This window comes from Oratosquilla oratoria, chromosome 40 (genome assembly GCF_046742065.1).
Source record: "Oratosquilla oratoria isolate Oo_2021 chromosome 40, ASM4674206v1, whole genome shotgun sequence".
Lineage (NCBI taxonomy): Eukaryota > Metazoa > Arthropoda > Malacostraca > Stomatopoda > Squillidae > Oratosquilla > Oratosquilla oratoria.
The window spans coordinates 19358717-19381216 of NC_134816.1; the positions used below are offsets into that span (position 1 = coordinate 19358717).

Genomic DNA, 22500 nt, shown 5'->3' on the forward strand with positions numbered 1-22500 from the left:
ATGTGATGAAGAGAAACCTTTTGCATTAATATAAAGTTGACAATCATAATGAAATCACCTTCTCCCAGGACAGAGTGATGTAAATATTTTTTATTCAGGTTCCTCGCATTACATAGAAATGTATAAATTGTAAAAGAAAGCCAAGACACTAAACTAAATTCTTTTCGTGGCTCCCTTGGCGTCAGCCTCCAGACTGCGAACCAGTTACCAAGTTTAACCACTGGAAACAATCAAAGAAGAGGAAAATACACATTTTCCTCAGACACTCCTGGATTCTATCACTAAAGTTACCATCCAGTTATGAAATGTCTTTTTCTAGTCTTTCTCCTGCAAAAGCATGAACGTAACTATTCTCTCTCTCTCTCTCTCTCTCTCTCTCTCTCTCTCTCTCTCTCTCTATATATATATATATATATATATATATATACAATATAATAGTCGCACATAGGATTCGAACCTACTGCTTCAGCCATCGGTAAGATAACCTTGTAATTGCCTTAACCCTCTCGACCACCGAGGCTACAAAAGTCTTGTAGCCCGGAATCTTTCTGATTCCCGAGGATAGGAAGGATCACTAATCTGCGACCCCAATTCCTGTTTTACACAAGACCCGTGCCGACTCGTGGAAAGAGGGTAAGGACCGGAATTAATCCCTTTCACACTTTGCCATTGTAACTACGAAAGAAATTAGCTAGTGACAGAGACATCAATCTGATCATTTATATGACAGTTTCGGTGTCCGAGAGAATTAAGACAATTGCAAAGGTATCTTACCGGTGGCTGAAGCGGTTCGAATCCTACATGCGACTGTCATAAAAATCATCAGATTCATGTCGCTGTCACTAGCGAATTTCTCTCATGTATATATATATATATATATATGTGTATATATACATATATATATATATATATGTATATATAAATTATATATCATGCAGTATATTATCCAATGCACGAATGCATTCTAGTGTCATTTCTTCATTTTTTAAGTACTGTTCCCCAATTGTGTTATATCATTGTAACCTCTCTATTTTTGTGTTCATACTTGTATGTTTGTACTTTTGTATGTTCTAGATTCTTTCCTGAAAATGTCTCTTTGTAGACGAAACGTTGATTATTGAAATGGATGTTTTTGGTGAACTTGTCTTTACTCATCCACCGAATGGCCGGATCCTTGTTAGAAACCTTGAAAGTACAAACAAGAAGATCAACAACTGTCAGAATGCTGTCGATTTTAATACTATTTGTATACAAAAGAATCTGCTCCCACATTTGTCATATATATATATGTGTGTGTGTGTGTATGTATATGTATGAGTAATTATTTAGCAGCCTTTCTTGAAGGCATATTCTTTTGAATAGACCAGAAAGTTCCTAACTGGTTATTCTTTTCGGTTCTCTAAAGATTTTAGTTTGTCTCTAAGGAATTAATGAAGTGCATGGATAAGACCTCTGCAATTGATGATCGACGTTTCGCGCACTCATTGTGAATTATCAAGGGAAAAAATGTACATTAAAATTGTTTGTAGACGGACAGCAAGTCACCACATGGTATGGAGACGGACATCAAGTCACACAGTACTTTCCCCCACTGTACATCAACACATACCCTACACACATATAAAGCACACACAACTCTTCATTCCATAATAGTCTTGGTCATGTGCAATTAGTGCCCGAAGCGTCGACATAAATTACGGGGATCTCCTCCATACACCTCCCAATCTCCTTAGAGACAATATATATATATATATATATATATATATATATATATATATATATATATATATATATATATATGTGTGTGTGTGTGTGTGTGTGTGTGTGTGTGAGTGCGTGTGCATATGTGTGCGTTTCCTTTCAAGTGGTTTTTCGTTTCATATAATATATAAAAGAAAATACAGAGGATGGTTTTGAATGGCACTTTTATCACAGAGTTATCAACGCTCTTTGTAAACCATAATCTTATAATGAATCTAAGTTGGAATTAGGCTAAGAAATAATTCTAGTTAGTGTAACGAAAAGTAAAGTAAACGATCTTGGTAGATGAAAATTTGTAGATGAATATTTCTCTAACATAATATGTATTGTTATCAAATCACGAGCACTCAACATACTCCAGAAATATAGTTATTGATCAATTTGATTTGTTCATTAAAGTGTTGAGTAATATTTGCACTAACTCATGTTATAAAACACAATAGTCCAGTATAAGGAGACGAACACAACGAAAACGATGATATAGAAGATGCGAGCACAATAGTAGACGAAGTGAGTAGTTGATCGCTTCTTGTAGATGACATCTTCGTTGATGTCTCCGACCTTTCGTCGACTGCATCGTTGAATGGCGTCAACAAAGGGGCTCAGGTCCACTAGAACGTGGAATATCACCTAAAGGAAGGAAGGGTCAAAAAGTCAATGGTTTTCAGAAGAATATCAGCCTTATGGTAGAAAACATAATGTTAATAGGGACAAATACCTGAGTGAATATATATGAGATGGCGAAGAAGCACCAGATGTCGATGGCTTTCGTAAAGGAGGTCTTCGGAAGTCTGTCTGTGATTTGCTGATGAAGCGAGTAGAGAACAAGAAGCGTCGTGAGACACATCAAGACTCGAAGATCCCGATTCTCGTGTTTGCAGAAGAGTGAGGCGTAGCTGATGATGATCAGCATGGTGGTCGGGAAATAGGCGGAAGTGACGTAATAGTCGACGCGACGGCGAAGGGCGAAGTTGATGATGGCCATGCTGTAGCCACCGTCCACGTGTCTCTCCACGTGCCATTCAGATACCTCGTGTTCCGACATCAGCGCCTGCAGGAGAGAAGGGAGGCACTCTTTGTAAGTGTGGAATGTGAGACCAAGCAAGGGTTGCAGCGTCTTGGACTTATCAGGAATGGGAATGAGCTTAGATAATCTAGAATACACCATATTCTTATTTATCATATTCCAGGATTTCTTTGTAACTTCAATCCCTTTACTAATAGGAACATACATTACAGACATAATTCTTGGATACACCTTGTTTCCAAAATCCATTTCCATCCTTGCTAAGCACTGTACCCTTATCCTTTTGTTTGTGCTTTAAATACCACTGTGAATACATACTGAACAAAACTCAGAGTAATTCATTACAAATCGACCTTCATTGAACCCAATTGATAAATCTAGTGATTCGTAGACACTCATCGTCCTATCCTCAGCGTGTTCTGAATTATTTTTTCCTGTTTTACATGATCTACTGTTCCTACATTGTCCCACACTGACGATCCCTAGAAAGTATTTCTTCCCTGAGTGACCTATAGGACCGACTCTGTGGCCATTGCTGAGAGTCGTGGTTTTTCCTGCAAGAGAGACTTGGGGCAACAGATTGTGAAGTCCGGTCAGCATCTCAGTCCCAAGACTCTTCAATGCTTACCTTGCCGAGATAGTGAGCTGTAACGTTGCCCCAGCGGATGTAGTTGGTGTTGGCGGAGGTCAGTTTCAAGTGCAGCTGGCAACGCTGAGTGTCAAACGGGAAGTTGCGCAGATCCATTGCGCAGTTGAACGGTGCGCTGGTTTGTTGTTGCCACATCAGTGGGTTCTCAGATCCAAGGTACAGCTCATCTGTGTTCAAAAATACAGTTGTTTATATCACAATATATTTAAACATTCTGTAAAACGTCACCTATGTGTGAGACATACAAAACTACATTTGCAAGGCATTCGCTTATAAAAAGATTGTCTGAGGTAGTGGAGGCATTTAGGTTTATTTCGAATATGAAGAAGTGTTTAGATTTGACTGTTGTTAAATTTAGTTTAAATTTGTTTTTAATTTTCTTGGAAACATTCTGAAACTATGCGGACTATTCAGATGAAAGGAAACTCCATCGCCACCCAAAGAATAAAAAAGGTCCTTCGAGGAGCCTTGGGTACTGTAATATTTCATTTGGTGCATATCTCATATTTTAGTTTCATTATCAATTAAAGTGCATACATGACAAAGATAATGTACGGCCCCACCTGTGTAATGGGAGGTGGCCAGTTTGTATCAGACAGTCTCGTAATTAACTCGTACGTCTAAGGAAAGCGCTTGTTTACATCACCTACTGGAAAATTTAATAGGTCCTTACCTCGAACTCCACGGCTGAGATCGTCTGGAAGCGGCGGTGCTCCTCTATACACTGAAGTGACTGCTGGAAGTGAATCGATGTTGGGGAAGTCTGCGTTCGGAAAGCTTACTTTCGGCGTCCATACAGTGTCGGGCTGGACAAAAGGTGGGGAAGGAAGAGGCAGACGTGTATATAAATGCATTTTTTTTTTAATATGGACCTATGTAGGCATTCTCAAAAGGTGAGTCAATCGTTGATAGTTTTGGTGTTAAAGGGATGAAACGTTCTATTTCTCATTTTCTCTCTTTTCCTTCTCTCTTCCTCTCTTTCTGTGTGTGTGTGTATATATTATATGTGTACATAATATATATATATATATATATATATATATATATATATATATATATATATATAATATCGTTCTTTATCTTTCTCTTCAGACCTCCAGTCACCCTGCCCTTTCTCTTAAGCTTTCTTCCTTGATGGATTTCTCCAATCACAATTTTATCTCTTAATCCTGTCAAGTTACACACACACACAAAACACACACACACACACACACACACACACACACACACACACACACACACACACACACATACACACACACAAAACACAACACGCACACACAAACAAAGCTAATCTCGCTCTCTCCAACTACGTGCACACTCTACCCTTATGAACATCCACCAAGATATGCTACGTCATATCTGGGTGCAGTTGGATGATTCTTATATAGCAAAAGAAAAAAACACCAATGAACTTAGGGTCTACACTGAAGTTCTTTACCAAGACAGGAGGTGTCCACAGTGCACAGCAAGAAACTAATACGAACACAACTTACTTCGAGAACATTGAGGTCGGATGTGTTTTTGAGACTTCGGTACTGTAGTCGCTGATCGAACCACGAAAGAACAAACTGGAAGTCAACGGTGATCCTCATATCTAGCGTATCGATCTGGAAAATAAAAAAATTAAATAGATAGTTGAATATATTAATAAATAGAAAGACAAAAAGAATAGTGAATACAGAAATAAGTAGATGAATGAACAGAAAAAAGAACACAAAATAAGTAATGAGGTAAGACCGAACGCTTTGGTCTTATTAGGACATCTTCAGAGTAGAAAGGTGAGATAAACAAGAGTACATATACAGATAACAGGGAAATAGTATATTGGTTTGAACATGCCTTATCTGAGGCAGTAACACTGATTCACATAAAGGAAGAGAGGGAAGAGCTTACCAACAAGAGACCTTATGTTCCATAACTAGTTCGGATGCTAAGAATAAATATTTAATCGAAACAAATTAATAAAAAACAAACCAAACAAATGGCAGGCAGTACAGCATATTGCCTAGGTGTTTATCTAAATGAATCTTAAAAACTTCGAATCGTACTACCTTGCACTGTCTCTGCAGGAAGTTTATTCCATTCATTGACTACACTCCATGTTACCTTAGAAAACCCGAAGATGTTTACGATCCCGTCCACCCTGAGGGGACCGTTGGAGACCCCGTGAGGCGGAAGCTCCGAGAAGTACTCATCAGGAGCGATCAGTTTCTTGCACCCAAGTTCATCAGAGGAGTCTGCACAGTCGACTCTGAGATCGCACCGCTGCTCCAAGGCGATGCAAGACCCGTCCATGCACGTGTACTCGTCGTTGCGGCAGGCGGAGAGGGTGAGCAGGTGAGAGGTTCCTTTCGTGAAAGATACACTAAGGGTTAGGACTGTCGTGATAACCAGAGGAATGAGAAGTATTATATTATCTATGCACCTTGGAAGTGGGCATGTGTATATGTATAGTTCTTTCTGATATCAAGTATGAGTATATACATTCACACGCATACACAAACACTCACACACACACACACACACACACACACACACACACACACACACACACACACACACACACACACACACACACACACACACACACACACACACACGACTCGATGGCGCAGTAGTAGAGTTCCCGGCCGCCACTACAGTGGTCCAGATTCAAATCCTGCCCAGGGCTGAAATAAGTTCATTATCACTGCGCTGCGAGTCCTTAATCCAACTCTCGTGAGTGGGGAGTTGGGTGTGTGTGTGCGTGTAAGGTCACAGCATTAGTCCAACACGTGATCCAAGACCATGGTGAAACACACACACACACACACACACACACACACACACACACACACACACACACACACACACACACACACACACACACACACACACACACACACACACACACACACAATGTAAAAGATGTCAAAATGCCCTCTGTACCGGGGCCCCTTTTTCAAATGTTACTATGGCAAATGATAAATTATTACATTCAACTGTGGAGTAGACCTTAACTTGTAAACTGGGTTACAAGTCACCGAGACTTCATAAATTTAGATTGATGTCTTCCCTTGACCCTTGTAATTTTGTCTGATATTTGCCACAGTGTTATTTATACACACTGCGCGACACGTTGTTAAAACGACCCTTGAAACCAGGTCACTTGCATCTTACCAGCCTCTTTACCACAGATGGTGAAGTTGGTGTTGAGTACCCAGTAGTTGGTTCCCAGAGGAAGGAGGATGTTTCGAGCGTCGAGGATGGCCACCGTCACCTGCACCCAGGCGTCGTAGAGAACCCACGCCGATCCTCGGAGGGCGATCTCGTACTTGGTGAAGCCTCTGTCACAGAGACATACATGGGTATTATTACGGTACCCCTTATCCACGAGGAGCTAAAATGATAGGGAAATAATGAGTGGTGGGTGGGAGTGGGTTCATACCTTGACTGACTACATCCTTTTGGGGGAAGAAGTTTTTGGTATGTAAACGGATATAGATAGAGGAGGTTACTCCTTCCACTTCCATCCTACCCAAAGTTTATCTAAATTCCATAACTCAATCAACTCTGTATTTTTTTTTCTGAATTAAAAAAGGAAAGTTGTTGAACTCAGAAAGGCAAATATTACATGTACAAGATTGCATACATTGTAGCATTGGATGCAGATATCCCTACCGTGCTGGATGTAACTTATGTTTATATTCTGGCCAACATTTCATTGGAATTCAACTTAACTTGGTTTTAGTCGGGTGATCTACAATGGAAAGTTTCTCATGAACTTTGAACGAAATGCTCATTCAGAAACCCCCGCTTCTCCTTAACAGAAGTCTGTGTTTCCTCGAAACTCTACAAGGAACCTGGTTATCCAATGGTTGATCTTCACCATAGAATCCCCCCTCAGAGGTTTTAGTAAAACCTTGATCCTTACTCCTTTTACTTACCTGAAGGAGATCTCCATGACCGGGTGATCTTTACCAGAGTCTCCACCACCACCCTCGAGGCTTTAGTAAAACCTTGAACCTGACTCCTTTTACTTACCTAAAGGAGATCTCCATGACCGGATGTTCTTTACCAGAGTCTCCACCACCACCGCCGAGGCTTTAACAAAACCTTGATCCTGACTCCTTTTACTTACCTGAAGGAGATCTCCATGACCGGATGTTCTTTACCAGAGTCTCCACCACCACCCTCGAGGCTTTAGTAAAACCTTGATCCTGACTCCTTTTACTTACCTGAAGGAGATCTCCATGACCGGATGTTCTTTACCAGAGTCTCCACCACCACCCTCGAGGCTTTAGTAAAACCTTGATCCTGACTCCTTTTACTTACCTGAAGGAGATCTCCATGTTCCCTTTGGATTCCACGAGGAACATAGTGTCAGAGGGGTTTTCATCGCAAAGTCCCCGCAGGGTCAATACCACGGACCTCTCTACTTCGCAAATGACACAGTACTTCATATTGCCGTTGCATGAAGTGTCGTCCCACATCCTATCGTAGGGTTCCACCTGAAGCAAGGCGCAGTCTTGACTCTTCGTGTCTGTTTTCTTCAAGAAGTTACTGTATTGGAGGATGTCGCCCGTCTGGCCAAAGAAGAAATCAAGACTCAGGGAAACTGCGGAGCTGTTTTCAGTACATACATATACCAAGGCTTTTCCCCCCTTACAAGGGAGGTAACCAAAAAAGGAAAAGGCATAAAATCATTCCCACCCATTCCATCCCTGAATACATTCCACACCCCTCCACCCTCCCTCTTATCTTAGCACCTCCTGGATGACGGGTCATCCCTGCACCTTGTCCACTGCCCTGGGTCAGAATCAGTGGTAAATATTTAAAACTTAGGACCTCAAAAAAGGACACCAAGGTCTAAATGGGTTAAAACTTCTAGTTTTAATACGTTTCAGTCTTCCCTTGGTGTAGGAAATCATCATGAATACTACACCAACATTTCTAGTTAAATCATTAGATGGCTTTGATGATGGTATTTGCATCATGGAAATGCATTTCAAAACTTGTATCTACATTTCTAGTCACACCAAAGTTCAACATAAGAGACTAGAACTGCGGTCATTTCAGTCAGTTTATTTGAACTAAGCCGAAAGTTACCTCACGAATTCCACTACAATTGATTTACAATTGGTTTTTCATTATCTTTTTCATGTATTCCGTCAATTTTTTAATCCGAGGCCTGAGGATCTGTCTGTAACATATGTCCACCAAGTGAAAATGAACAGGCTGGAAAAATATGCTTTCAAAATGTAAATACCATCATCCTAATGATGTGCCTTAGAATGTAGCCAATACTTGTTTACCCTTTCTCCTTGATAATGTTCATTCAGGTGTTCAAGTGGATCAAAGGCTTTAACAAGGGTGATGCAAACAAGGTCATCATATTAAAACAACAGGACAGGACTCGCAGTAATGGTTATAAACTGGACAAATTTAGATTTAAAAAAGGAAATAGGTAAGAATTGGTTTACTAATAGGGTGGTCGACGAATGGAATAAACTTAGTAACCATGTAGTAAGCGCTGAAACTATCAGTTGCTTTAAGAAACGATTAGACAACTTTATGGATGGGGATGACAGGTGGCGACGGAAACGGAGCTGCCTAGTGTAGGCCTTATGGTCTTTTGCAGTCTCCTTCATTCTTATGTTCTTATGTTTTTATTTACATTTTTCATCAACCTCATCTACTTGTACAACCAAATAGAAAAAAATCTCAACATATCCACCAGAACTCCACACCTAACTTCTTCAGTAGAGTGACTTCCTTTAGAGACTTTATTCTGGCTATATCAGTACGGTTTGATTAGGCTTAAGAAAAATGAAAGATAAATGGTGAAGCCCCTTGGGTTTTCTAGTCTGGTCAATGCTTGATTATCTTTCCGTCTAAGAGACCTCTGTCCCTACTGACCAATATTCACTCTCCGTCAAAGGTCACATAAGTTGAGGACCTACTTCTGAAGTAGCTTAGTTACAACAACAAAAATTGGCCCATGTCTTCAGACAACCATGATAAGTAGCATTCATCTGTAGCTATATAGATTCGAACTGGGTCCTTTGTCTTTTCGAGCTGAGGTCAAAACCAAATGTACCACGGTAGTATACCAAAACTAGGTTGACATAAAAATTAAAAAAGAGATTCTTTCTCCACCTATTTCAAATCACCCAAAGATCACACAACGGCTCCATTCACCTTCCTCTCCCCTCCTTGACTCACCTTCCTCGACCTCCACACTCCTTCATTCATTTCGTCAGTGGCGCCGAGCCAAAGGAAACCGCCAACGTGCATGTGCGTTTTACAAGAGGAGGCCATGGGTCGTGCCAGCCGGAACAAGATGTCGTTGCTGGTTGAGTCTTGCGGAAGCGCCACGTAGCCCTTCAGAGCGCCACAGAACTCGCTGGCTTCCTTCATCGTGAAAGGGTGAACGAAAGGAAGGAGCTGCTCACTGAGGACCACAGAGAAATTCTGTATTACCATTGCAGGTGGAAATATACTTTTTTTTTTTGTGTGTGAATGTTAATACATTCATATGGACAAAAACAACTACCTAACGATACTGATACTCTCATGGAAGACACAAACTTGTTTTCAATGCGACTTCGGCAGATGGATCCCTTGTTGATTTCCTCGAAGGTGACGTTGCCTTCCACCCTCCAGTCAGTCGTACTCCAGCCCACGAGGTCCCCCTCACCAGGATCGAACTCTTTGAGTCCATCACAGAAGGCGAGAGCTTCCACTTCCTTGTCTGAGAGAGTCCGGTTATACATGCTGCAATGAAACAAACAAACGAACAATCGAATTAACAAATACATGAATGGATAAATGCATAGATAAATAAATAAATGAATAAACGAGTATATACATTTATAAAAAACGAATAGATAAATAAACATATAAAAGTATGAAACAGGAAGATATTGAGGGGAGGTCAACAGTGTTCGTGTGGTAAACGTAAAAGAAGGACGTTTGGTCAGTTGTCACACGAAAACTCGCCATTGGTTCAGTGCAATACTTAGCACTAACTTTGATTTATTGATATACATTTTTATTACTGAGCTAAGATCTAATCGATCACTCCCGGGTTAAAAGGAACAGAAGATTGACAGAATATGAAAGTGGGGTGGTAATGAAACTTTAAAGCTAGAATATTGAGCTTTAATAAGAAGAAGTCCACAGGAGATAGCCCAAGAGGTTCTAGATAACACTCCATACATTAGCCACAAAGCTTCATTACTACCTCACCTCCACCACCAGGTGATCTTCACTCACTTGTAGTCCATGATGTAACCACTGAAGGATTGATATTTCTCAAAGGCACCAACATGTAAGTCAGCCTCCTGGCCAAGAACCACAGTACCGTTCAATGCTATCCTGGGGTTCCTGGGTACTACAGAACGCAAGAGCTTCCTGTAAGAGAAGAATTAGAATTTATACGATAAAAAAAAAAAAACAATGCAACGCTATCCAGGGGTTCGTGAGAACTTCGTGGCTTAAGATCTTCTTACGAGGTCGAGAATTAGCACTTGTATGATTAACAGTATTGTGATGAGAGTGATAATAAGCATAATTGGGAGGTTACTTGGTGGTGGCTACGTAATTCAAGGACTTCGTGCAAAAAAGGGAAATGATAATTCATGTGATTAACAGCAATGCAAGATCGAGTATTAGAATTTATCCACGTATACGAACGTCACCGACAAACTTCGGGAGTATGTCCCCCATAAATGAATATATATATATATATATATATATATATATATATATATGTGATATATATGTATATATACATATATATATATATGTATATATATATACAGTATATATATATATATATATATATATATATATATATGATTAAAAATTATGGCAATATTATCATTATTATTACAGATTTTTTTTCCTCTCTCTGAGAGCATTTTTCCTTCCACAGGAAATTGTCTTATAATGTCTCCAAATGACATTGTTTTGTACATTACTTTGGGCATGACTACCTAAGTAAAACACTAGTCAGAACGCGTTTTCACACTTCTTAGTGCTTCATCAGTGAATTTTGGTTGTTTATATACCGTTATTGTTGGGATGATACTTTATTCTATAAAAAAAAAAAAAGTCTGGTGGCCCAGTTAGTATACTTTGGACCTATCCGAACACCGACACCGCATCCCTCCCTGCTCTTAGTCTACATATTGCTCTTTCAGTTACAATTCAGCCAGAATCACGAGGCACTGAGGCAGAGGTTCAATCACAAAGAACTTACTGAAGTAGAAGCGAAATGGACGGAGCGTCGGTGTTTGGTTGGCTGCAAAGGGTACTGACTTGGGTCACCACATTATTTTCAAAACATCATGCTTTTGCATTTTGCAATAGAATAAAGTGGGTTTGTTTTTCGATGGGGGGTATATTCCCATTTTTGTGAAGTTCGTATAGATGCTGTATAATTAACAATGCAAAAATGAGAATGATTATTTACATGGTTGATAAGAACGTGACCCCCAGAATGAGGATTTGTAGTGAACAGCAGGACAAGAACGAGGATGAGATATTATAGAGTCAATAAGAAAGTAAGACCAAGTGTGCAGATTTCTACAATATTGACATTTATTGTCTTTAATCAAAATTGTCATAAAAGAGATAAGGAGCGATTCTGTACCAATTTACAATAACATCTTTGAAGTCCACCGATCATCATCCCCCGAATAGGTCATTTGTTCATCTTGAGTTTCTTAACACCAGTTAAATTTTCTAATCATATTTTATCTACTTCAACAAGAAAAATATCCATTCATCTCTATGCTTGTGGCCGACTAGATTCATTGTCGACAAAAGTGTAATGAAAATGGCTTCACAAAGCCCCATGATAACTGTTGTACGCACTTAGAATACCAAAACTAGAAGATTTTTAAAGTCTTGTATGACAATGGAGGTGGTAACAAAGCTTTACTCACCCGTCGAGATATATGTGGTGATTGTTGTTGGATGGATCATTCACAAAACACAAATGAAACCAATGGCCAGGAATTACTAACGGGGTACGGGAGTAATATCGACTTGAAAAGCCGCCCAAAAACACTGCCACTGTGTTGTAGGCTGTCAAGAAGAGGAAGTAAATTTAGATCAGTGATGAATTAACATGTGTTTGTGTGTATGTGTGTGTGTGTGTGTGTATGTGTGTGTGTGATTCACCATGGTCTTAGATCACGTGTTGGACTCGTGATCGACAGTTATTAACCTCCCGGATGAGAGCTCAGAGCTCGTATGACCGATCTATTGGTAACACTGTGACCTTACACGCACACACACACCCAACTCCCCTCCCACGAGAGTTGAAGTAACACCCCGTAGCGCAGCGATACTGAAATTATTTCAGTCCTGGGCGGGAGTCGAACCCAGCCCGCCGTAGTGGCAAGCGAAAACTCTAACCACAGCGCCACGAGGTGTGTGTGTGTGTGTGTGTGTGTGTGTGTGTGTGTGTGTGTGTGTGTGTGTGTGTGTGTGTGTGTGTGTGTGTGTGTGTGTGTGTGTGTGTGTGTGTGTGTGTGTGTGTGTGTGTGTGTGTGTGTGTGTGTGTGTGTGTGTGCGCGTGCGCAATTTCCATACCCATAAGCACATTCTAAATCCAACACGAACAAAGTTTACTTACCCACCAAACCCGTTCGCAAACTACTTACCAACCTTTATATTGAGATCGTTGTTGTTTCGGTCCGAGGTAACGTAGGAAGAGACATAAGTATTCTTACGGAAGTGCTCGACACGGAACCAAGTACAGACCGACACAGAGTCAGAGAAGGAAGTATAATTCAATGTCGTCAAAGCGAAGGATGCAGTAGTGGGGATATTGTCCGCTTGGAAATGGAAGGCTGTGTTGCCATTTCCTCCTGGTTGGGGGGGGGGGGAGAAAAGAGGGCGCGATTACAAAGCAATAAGTAGTGGGAACGTTTCCAAATAATTACTGAAACAAAAGGTTTAATTAGACACAATGGTTTGATGGAATATCTGAACATATATTTATATTGACTATATTATGACAAATAAGATTGAAGGTGAAAGTAGACGAGGAGTAATGGGAGAATTTCCCATCACTCCTCGTCTACTTCTTTCACCTTCAATCTTATATATTTATATGCCTTTGCCATAACATGGGTTATACGAAATATGATAGATTGTTATCAGAATGAAATAAAGAATTATTTTTGTAACCAGGCATATAAATCATGTGAAAACCAGTTACAATAGTTAAGTCTATTCTTTCTATAAAAAAGGGGACCCCACAAAGATTTAATATAAACATTTAAGATTCAAAAGGGAAATTATGACATCGGAATTGAAAATATTTTTAATCTAAATATTAACCGGTATCTCTCTCTCTCTCTCTCTCTCTCTCTCTCTCTCTCTCTCTCTCTCTCTCTCTCTCTCTCTCTCTCTCTCTCTCTCTCTCTCTCTCTCTCTCTCTCTCTCTCTCTCTCTCTCTCTCTCTCTCTCTCTCTCTCTCTCTCTCTCTCTCTCACACACACACACACACACACACACACACACACACACACACACACACACACACACACACACACACACACACACATACACACATGATAAAACGAAAATCGCTAAGCTGTCAATAAATAAAATATACTTCTAGTTGCGGAGGTTATATGTGATACAAATCGTAGTTTCGAAATTCACTTTGGTAAGCATTTTCTTTTACCTGACCTTGTTATGGACAGAAAGGTCTTTTGTTGACATCGTTTATCATTGCAATTTGTTTTAATTCATCTTTGTATTATATCCAATATGGGGAAGAAAAATAAAATTATATATTTTTAGTTGGACCGGCAATTTTTGGTGTTAAGTCAAATGGACTAATTGGGATGGAAAATAGTAAGTTAGAAAATTGTATCTATATAGATAATATATCCATGATTGAATCAAGTGTAGGTTGTAGATTATCCGTAGGTATTGCAAAAAATTGATATCAATAAAAAAAAGGTGTCCCATACACACAGACACACACACACACACACACACACACACACACACACACACACACACACACACACACACACACACACACACACACACACACACACACACACACATATACAAACAAACACATGTACGTTCACCAAAGCACATTCCAGTTTCAAACACACTCAGACTAGTTCATGTACGCATATATATATGTATTCAAATACACATCAAACATAAAAAACCAACATGGGATCAAGATATTTCTTAACTTGTTCAATAGACCTAAACACACACACACACATGTACGTTCACCAAAGCACAATGCAGTTTCAAACACGCTCAGACCAGTTCATGTGCACATATGTACATGTATTTAAATACGCAACAAAAAAATATGGGACCCACACAGCGGTCAGTGACTCTTGTATTGCATCTGTTTACTTTGTGTCATCATTCAATTGTGTGTTTGTTTTTTATAAGCTGGCATACCTGTAATGCAGATGGCGGCAATCAAGAGGAGGTGGGCGGTGGCCATCTGCAGAAGAGTAAACAAATTAGTATGACAGGACATTCTCATTCTGATCATGTGATACTGGTGGTCTCTTGTCTACGTGGGTCATTTGTCCAACACATCAGCGTAAGGAAAGCAGACAAAGGGGAGTTGGGTTCTGTTACAGTATCTCGCAAACACATTTTTTCACTTATTTATTTATTTATTTATTTATTTATTTACTCATTCTGATCATCTGATACTGGTGGTCTCTTGTCTACGTAGGTGTCATTTGTCCAACACATCAGCGTAAGGAAAGCAGACAAAGGGGAGTTGGGTTCTGTTACAGTATCTCGCAAACACATTTTTTCACTTATTTATTTATTTATTTATTTACTCATTCCGATCATCTGATACTGGTGGTCTCTTGTCTACGTAGGTCATTTGTCCAACAGCACACCAGCGTAAGGAAAGCAGACAAAGGGGAGTTGGGTTCTGTTTCAGTATCTCGCAAACACATTTTTTAATTTCTTCATTTATTTATATATTTATTTGTTTATTTTTTCATTTTGCATTTGGAAGATCTGTTTTTCTTTTTCCTATGGAGTGGTTATGTTAGGTTAAGTTAGGTTAAGCTAGGTTAGGTTAAGTTAGGTTAGATTAAGTTAGGTTAGATTAAGTTAGGTTAGGTTAAGTTAGGTTAGGTTAGATTAGATTAGGTTAAGTTAGATTAGGTTAAGCTAGATTAGGTTAAGTTAGGTTAGATTAGGTTATGTTTGGTTAGTTTAGGTTAGATTAGGTTATGTTTGGTTAGTTTAGATTAGGTTAGGTTAGGAGCTATTGAACAACGTATGTTTCATGTTGAATATCAGTGTTTGCGTGATTCTGGAATTTTACCGGAGATTATATTCGTTCTCACTGGAGCCACAAAACTAAATGTCTGCCAATTTTCACCAGTATTTCAATAACTACACATTTTTCTGTAAATGATTCTCATAAACCTTGCCATGAACAAATATATAGATAATAAATGTGAACGCAAATAAAGATAGTATTGTTTATCATTTAAGAAAAATTTATTAAAATTGGCTAATGTTTATGGTAAAAGACGTTTGAGGTTTGAGGTTTTGTGTCTTCCATGAGGACATCTTCCTCTACTAAACGAAACATACATGGATATACAAAACCAAAATATTTACAGTTTCTGCTGTGAGACTTTGTGTTTTATATTCTATTTATCAGATTGATATAAACCTGGAAAGGCTGACGAAATTATCAAAAAAGAAAATAGAAAAATTACACGGCTTTTAATAAAATTTGTCAAAATAAAACATTTCGGACATCTGTTAATATTTGTTAACACTCATAGCTAGTTCTAATACATTTCATAATTTATTTTTCTACATTTTTCCTAATGTTTATTTATTTATTTATTCATTCGTTTATCTATTTCATTATTATTATTATTATTATTATTATTATTATTATTATTATTATTATTATTATTATTATTATTATTATTATTATTATTATTATTATTATTATTATTAATAATAATAATTTGTGGTAAGGCCCTTGCTTAACCTAAAGCGATTGTGACCAGTGATGGTGATGATGATGATGATTATGATGTTGACAACGACGATAATAATGATGATGATGACGTCGACGACAATGATGATTATGATGACGTTGACGACGATAATGATGATGATAATGACGTCGACGACGACGATGATAATGATGATGATACAACGACGGCGATGACGACGATGATAATGATGATGATGACGTCGACGACGACAATAATGATGACATCTGTGAAAAGGTTTGTTCCACACTTTGGTTGGAGGCGATGTGAGTTACGGACAAGTATTGGAGGTGGTGTAACGGAGTAAGTAAAGGCTGTTTCGTTCAATGGCTTTACTCTAGTACGAGTAGATCGTAGCCAGTTGTCATGTCCAGAGCTAGTGGAGATCTCCGCCAAGATACAAAGCAATTGACCTCGAAGGTTGTAACGGTTGCCACTACATCATTTTTTTTTTCATACAGAAATATGTCGGAAGTAGGTATTTACGTAGTTGAGCGATACACTCAATAATAGATGAAAATATGTACAATTATGATACATAGACATGGTATATTTTAATAATATATGGTGAAAAAATAAAATATAAAGGTAATTCCTTCTGTGGACGTACACCTCTCAACGGTCGCATCTGTTGAGCGGACCAGGTGTCCCAAAGGGTCAAGGTCAGGTCGGCCTAATTACACTTAAGTGGCCTTTACGGTCGGGTTCTGTTTAGACCTGACGCTCAACAGCAGTTTGGCGCTGTTGCTGTGATGTACGCGATGTTGTAGATATCAACTCGTAGTGTGACGTCCTGTGACGTGTAGTTGTGACGTCCTGTGACGTATAATATATCTTCTTCCAACACGTCGACGACGATGACGACGACGAGGAGGAGGAGGAGGAGGAGGAGAAGGAAAAAGAGGAGGAAGAGGTCACTCTACCAAGGCCCAGTTCACAGTAGCGGGTTGAACCGCGAGGGAACCGTTTTGGTACCGCATACTCAGGGAAAAAAATGTGCGGTTGTGCGTGAACGCCTCTGTTGACTTACATTGTAATTGAACCGCCTAGGGCCTAATACAAACAGAAGGCGTTAGTAAGCAAAACAATTTCCTGAGTTTATTTCCTTCCTTAACTTGCATAATAAAAAAGTTAATTACAGCTAACTAACAATATGTTAACATCCATTAACAACCATCTTATAGGTGTATGTAATTAAATCTTAAGCAAATGGACATCAACGCCATCTATTGGCGTTTGAGACAACGTGTGAGGGTGACAGTGAATTTTATGATACAAAGTTAAGTAGCCTACGCCAGGAGACGCTGAGTAGCTGCGGCCAAAGCCGTCATCTTTGCTCTACTTACTTTGGGGACAATTGAGGCAGGAGAGTATTGCGGGATTTGAACCCATAATTAAGCGAATACGAGACCAGCACGATTCCGATTACGCCACCACCGTTGACAAAATAAATGACTGAAACAATACAGAGATTTGAAAGTATAGAACGCTGTTCATTATATATATATATATATATATATATATATATATATATATTTATATGTATATAAATTCATGTATATATATATGTATATATATAAATATATATATATATATATAGATATATATGAATATATAAATATGTATGTATATATATGTTTATATATATAGGTATATGTATATATGTATATATATATATATATATATATATATATCAACTAACACCACAGTCGGACGAAATAAAGAGTTGAGTAAGCGAAACTAAATATTTAGATTTCTAACTGCGATCCTCTTCAGTAATATATATATATACATATATATATATATATATATATATATATATATATATAAAGCATAAGAAGTATGAAAAGTGTAAGAAAACAAGTATAAGATATAACAGATTAAAACATGTTTAGTTGTAATTTATCAAGTTTTATCGTGTACTCTTGATCGTTTATCCTTAAAAAAATATATAATTTTCTTTGAAATGTTAAGACGAACAACACGACAAGTCTGTGTCTGTTAGTCGATTAAAAAGAAAATATCTGGCTTCACCCAAAGATCGTATCAAGGTCGACGTAAATTGTCGTATATTACAAGTAAATAACCTTTTTTCCTCAATTTCCTCAATCTTCTGTCTCGTGGTACAAACACCAGACAAATTTTTTTAGTTAAGGGTTTGAGGCCCAACGAGGTGGATAGTCATGACAGCCTTGTTTGAGTTCAAGTTATTGAACACACTGGCGTCTCTCATTGAGTCCTAGGCCCTGTTCACTACAGCGGTTTGAACCGGGGCGGTTCAATTTCAGCGTAAGTCAGTGGGGCCGTTCACACACAACCACATAGTTTTTCGCCGACTATGCTTTACCGCCGCGGTTTCCGCGCGGTTCAAACCGCTAGTGTGAACAGGGACTTAGATCTGAACCCAAATGGAGATCAGGTCATAGATTAGATAAGGCCTCTATTACGCCATTTATCATAATAATGACTGTGAAGTTTGCCACAGTTTCAAAGGAATCCAATGATAAAGCACCAGCAAGTGTTCGTGATACTTGTTCGTTCAATATGCAATTGTGCTGCATTTGCAAGCCTTGCGAACAGTGCCATTGCGTATTTTGCCCAAAGTGCTATCCACTATGGTCATGTACAGTCCATTGGCATTGGCATGTACATTTTTGGCATTAGCCTTTCTTCTTCTGCTTCTTCTTCTTCTGCTTCTTCTTCTTCTTCTGCTTCTTCTGCTTCTTCTTCTACTTCTTCTTCTTCTTTTCTTCTTTTCTTCTTCCTCTTCTTCTTCTTCTTCTTCTGCTTCTTCTTCTTCCTCTGCTTCTTCTGCTTCTTCTTCTTCTTCTTCAGCTTCTTCTTCAGCTTCTTCTTCCAATTGAATTCACCTATCACAGAGGTGGGCAACCCTTGTCACGCGTGGAAACCTAGCAGCACATTAACGATTTTTTTCCGTCACGCGAAACCAAGAGCTCACTTTAAAACAAATAACTAATAAATCTTCAACTTCTTTTGTATGACCTTTGGTATCGCATTCTGCGCTGGGCAGCGGACTGGGGCCCAAGTAACTGAAAGGTGAGGGAGTTCATACTCGTATAGTGGCCTATGGTTTTACTCTCCTGTCACGCGAGGAAATTTTGCGTAAAATATTTGGCTGATTTCGTCACCTAAGCTTAAAAAAGTTGTCCATCACCTGACCGTCTGTGAGGACGGACCAAGACTAGAGACCAAAAACGGCGACCTGCATGTAATAACCCTGCGAGACGGACATTAGATAGGGTCATCTCCTTGCCGCTCATTTACAAGACCCCTCAACGGTTTTACTTCCATCTGGGGGTGCAACCCCGAGGGGCTGGCATTTGGTCTCCGGACCGGGCCCAAGATCGTTTCCTCAAGTTCTATTATGTTTCCTTGGCTTTTGTTCATAAAGAGACCTGACAACCGGTGACTGCTCTCTTTCTCTCATCAGTCCCACACTAAAGGCGTCATCATACTGGGCTATTTTTCCTCCGACTTTTGGTGCAGATTTGCACCCGCAGTTTTCATGAAGGAGTCTTGTATTTTGGAAGAAAAAAATCCTCCAGTATATCAAATGTCATTCTATGTAAATTGTCGAGAAAACAAAACTGTTTGCCATAGTGATGATTTTACGACGGATAAAGTGTTGAAGGTGAGCGGTACCGCCGATTAATCGGAGGTGGGAGGAAGAAATAGTCCAGTGCGAATGTCCAACGTTTCTTCCTTGAGAGATCTATGGGAGGGCACCGAGGACCTTTGCCAGCTGTTGTGGGGCAGCGGACTCCCAGTCACTGAAACCCAAGACAACAATCACTATCGTTAGTATCATCACTGATCAAGTCTTCTCTAAATAAAATATCTAGGAGATTGCAAATCTACTACGAAGACTGCTGCTGTGCTATGGGGAACCATCGTTGCCGATGACGACGCTGTGAAGATGATGAATTTTAACGATTGTGTCGTTCATGTCATCGTAGGTGGCTATTGAGTCTATTGCGGAAGACGCAAATTTTATCGCATTTGTGGCAAAGGATTTCTTCGCGAGGAGTTGGTTGGGTTTCAGCCATACGTTGGTGACGTTTGGGTCGGTTTTCGGCTTACGGCATTGCAAATCTACGATCTGGAGATAAGCACTGTCTCTTATAGATATCAAGTACCGTCGTACTCCCGAGGTGAAGGTAAATGTACATCATGGCAAAGGTCCGAGTCGCTTGATCGCAATCAGGAATGATAACCCTAGGAACTGTTTGTTTTCATGAAAAACGGTACGTTACCCAAACACTAAACACTGGGTTATCCCAACACTAGCAAATTGGGTTAAACTACTTTGTTTTGTGACATACATTATAAAATTTGTCCTAGTTAACGTGAAACTAGTTTATTTAGTTAAGGGAAGCACACACACACTAAAGGTGTAAAGTTTCAGTAACGAACCAGTGTGTAGCTTCTGTCGCATAGGTCGTGACGTCACTGAAACAGTGTGACAGTGACGTCATCAATCTCGAATCCTTTGACCCAACGCCATGTTTATTAGGTTAAGACCTTGTGATTTAGATCTTGGTCGAGATTGTCTCTGTTAACTTCTCAAGTCCAATCGACCACGTTGTCCATTTGAGACGTCTAGAAATAGTCCTTCCCTTTTTCCTGTTTCGTTTTGAACAAGAATCAAATGGTTTCGTTCAGTGTAAAGGTGCCTCAAACCAAAACAAAAGGTTGAATTGAAGGATCAAATGTGAACATGAGCCTTGATATGAAATTTGCTACCTGAGTTGAAATACTGTTGTGTATTTTTAAACTATATATATATATATATATATATATATATATATATATATATATATATATATATATGTGTGTGTGTGTGTGTGTGTGTGTGTGTGTGTGTGTGTGTGTGTGTACATATATATGTATATACATACATATATATATACACATATATGTATATATATACATATATATATATATATATATATATATGTGTGTGTGTGTTTGTGTGTGTGTGTACATATATATGTATATATATACATATATATATACATATATATATACATATATATATATATATATATATATATATTGTAACTGAATCAAATTGGTTGTGTCCAACGAGAAGAAAATGTGCAAAGAATAAAATCATCTTGAAAAAATGTTCAAGAAAAGATACTGACGTCAATCAAAATCATATATGTAAATCACATAAAAATTTGCATCATACTCAGTATTCTGTCCTGATGCTCCACTGCAGGACCCCGCTCTATCCTATGACGTTCAATGCGCCCTCTGTTCCTCAACACATTGCCTTAATCCGGAATGTCAGTGTACCAGTAAACAATCTGGTTATTGTATTTGCGATGTCATTATTCTATAAAGTAATGCAAAACATGGGTAATATTTTACTATATATTAGTTTATAAAAAACAATATTGTAGTTATGATCTTGTTGACAAGCAGAATGAAAAAAAATGAGGTAATGACTAAATGTAATTGAAGAACACTGCTTTTATGACGTATATTTGTTCAGTATGCCACTAGATGGCTTTGTTCGGCGTCTAACTACGGTAGAGAATGCTCCATCTATACACCAACAGCTGACTGAATTTCTTGTTGAACACAATGTAACAAAAACAGTACTAGAAACCTCCGTGAACACTGACATAACTCATTCAGGATAACAAGCCTAGAAACTGATTATCTTTAATTAAGTCAGTAACAACATAGTATATCACTCATTTATGGTCTAGCCATCTGCGTTCCTCCTTTTCCTTTACAGCGGGAAGTAGAAGTAACTAAGAGAACAGTTAGTAGCCGTGATAGAAACAGGTTCTGACCGCAAGGGTCTAAAGCCTGGTGAACCTACATGTAGACAAGGTTAACCATTTAGTTAGCCGAGTTGCTAGGCCTTCATACTTCTAGAGGACTCTGCTCTCACTTGTCCTGCTAGAATCCACTGAAGGTTACAACAGGGAGTTGGTTAATCACCCTGAGGATTCTTCAAAGTCACGTGTCCTTGCTCTGTGTGAGCAATCACA

General features: G+C 38.9%; 1 protein-coding gene across 1 annotated transcript in view; it reads right to left on the reverse strand.

The window, feature by feature from the left end:
- Positions 1-1795: 1795 nt before the first annotated feature.
- Positions 1796-22500, reverse strand: part of LOC143020649 (uncharacterized) — a 28045-nt gene continuing 7340 nt past the window's right edge. The window contains exons 2-15 of the mRNA XM_076177162.1: positions 14880-14925; positions 13097-13303; positions 12374-12515; positions 10698-10835; positions 10011-10196; positions 9645-9873; positions 7755-8005; positions 6600-6766; positions 5547-5788; positions 4934-5047; positions 4111-4243; positions 3417-3604; positions 2480-2812; positions 1796-2391 (exon numbers count right to left, since the gene is read on the reverse strand). Of these exons, the coding sequence (XP_076033277.1) occupies positions 2179-2391; positions 2480-2812; positions 3417-3604; positions 4111-4243; positions 4934-5047; positions 5547-5788; positions 6600-6766; positions 7755-8005; positions 9645-9873; positions 10011-10196; positions 10698-10835; positions 12374-12515; positions 13097-13303; positions 14880-14925 (2589 nt within the window). The 3' untranslated portion in view covers positions 1796-2178. The remainder of the gene's footprint in view (positions 2392-2479; positions 2813-3416; positions 3605-4110; positions 4244-4933; positions 5048-5546; positions 5789-6599; positions 6767-7754; positions 8006-9644; positions 9874-10010; positions 10197-10697; positions 10836-12373; positions 12516-13096; positions 13304-14879; positions 14926-22500) is intronic.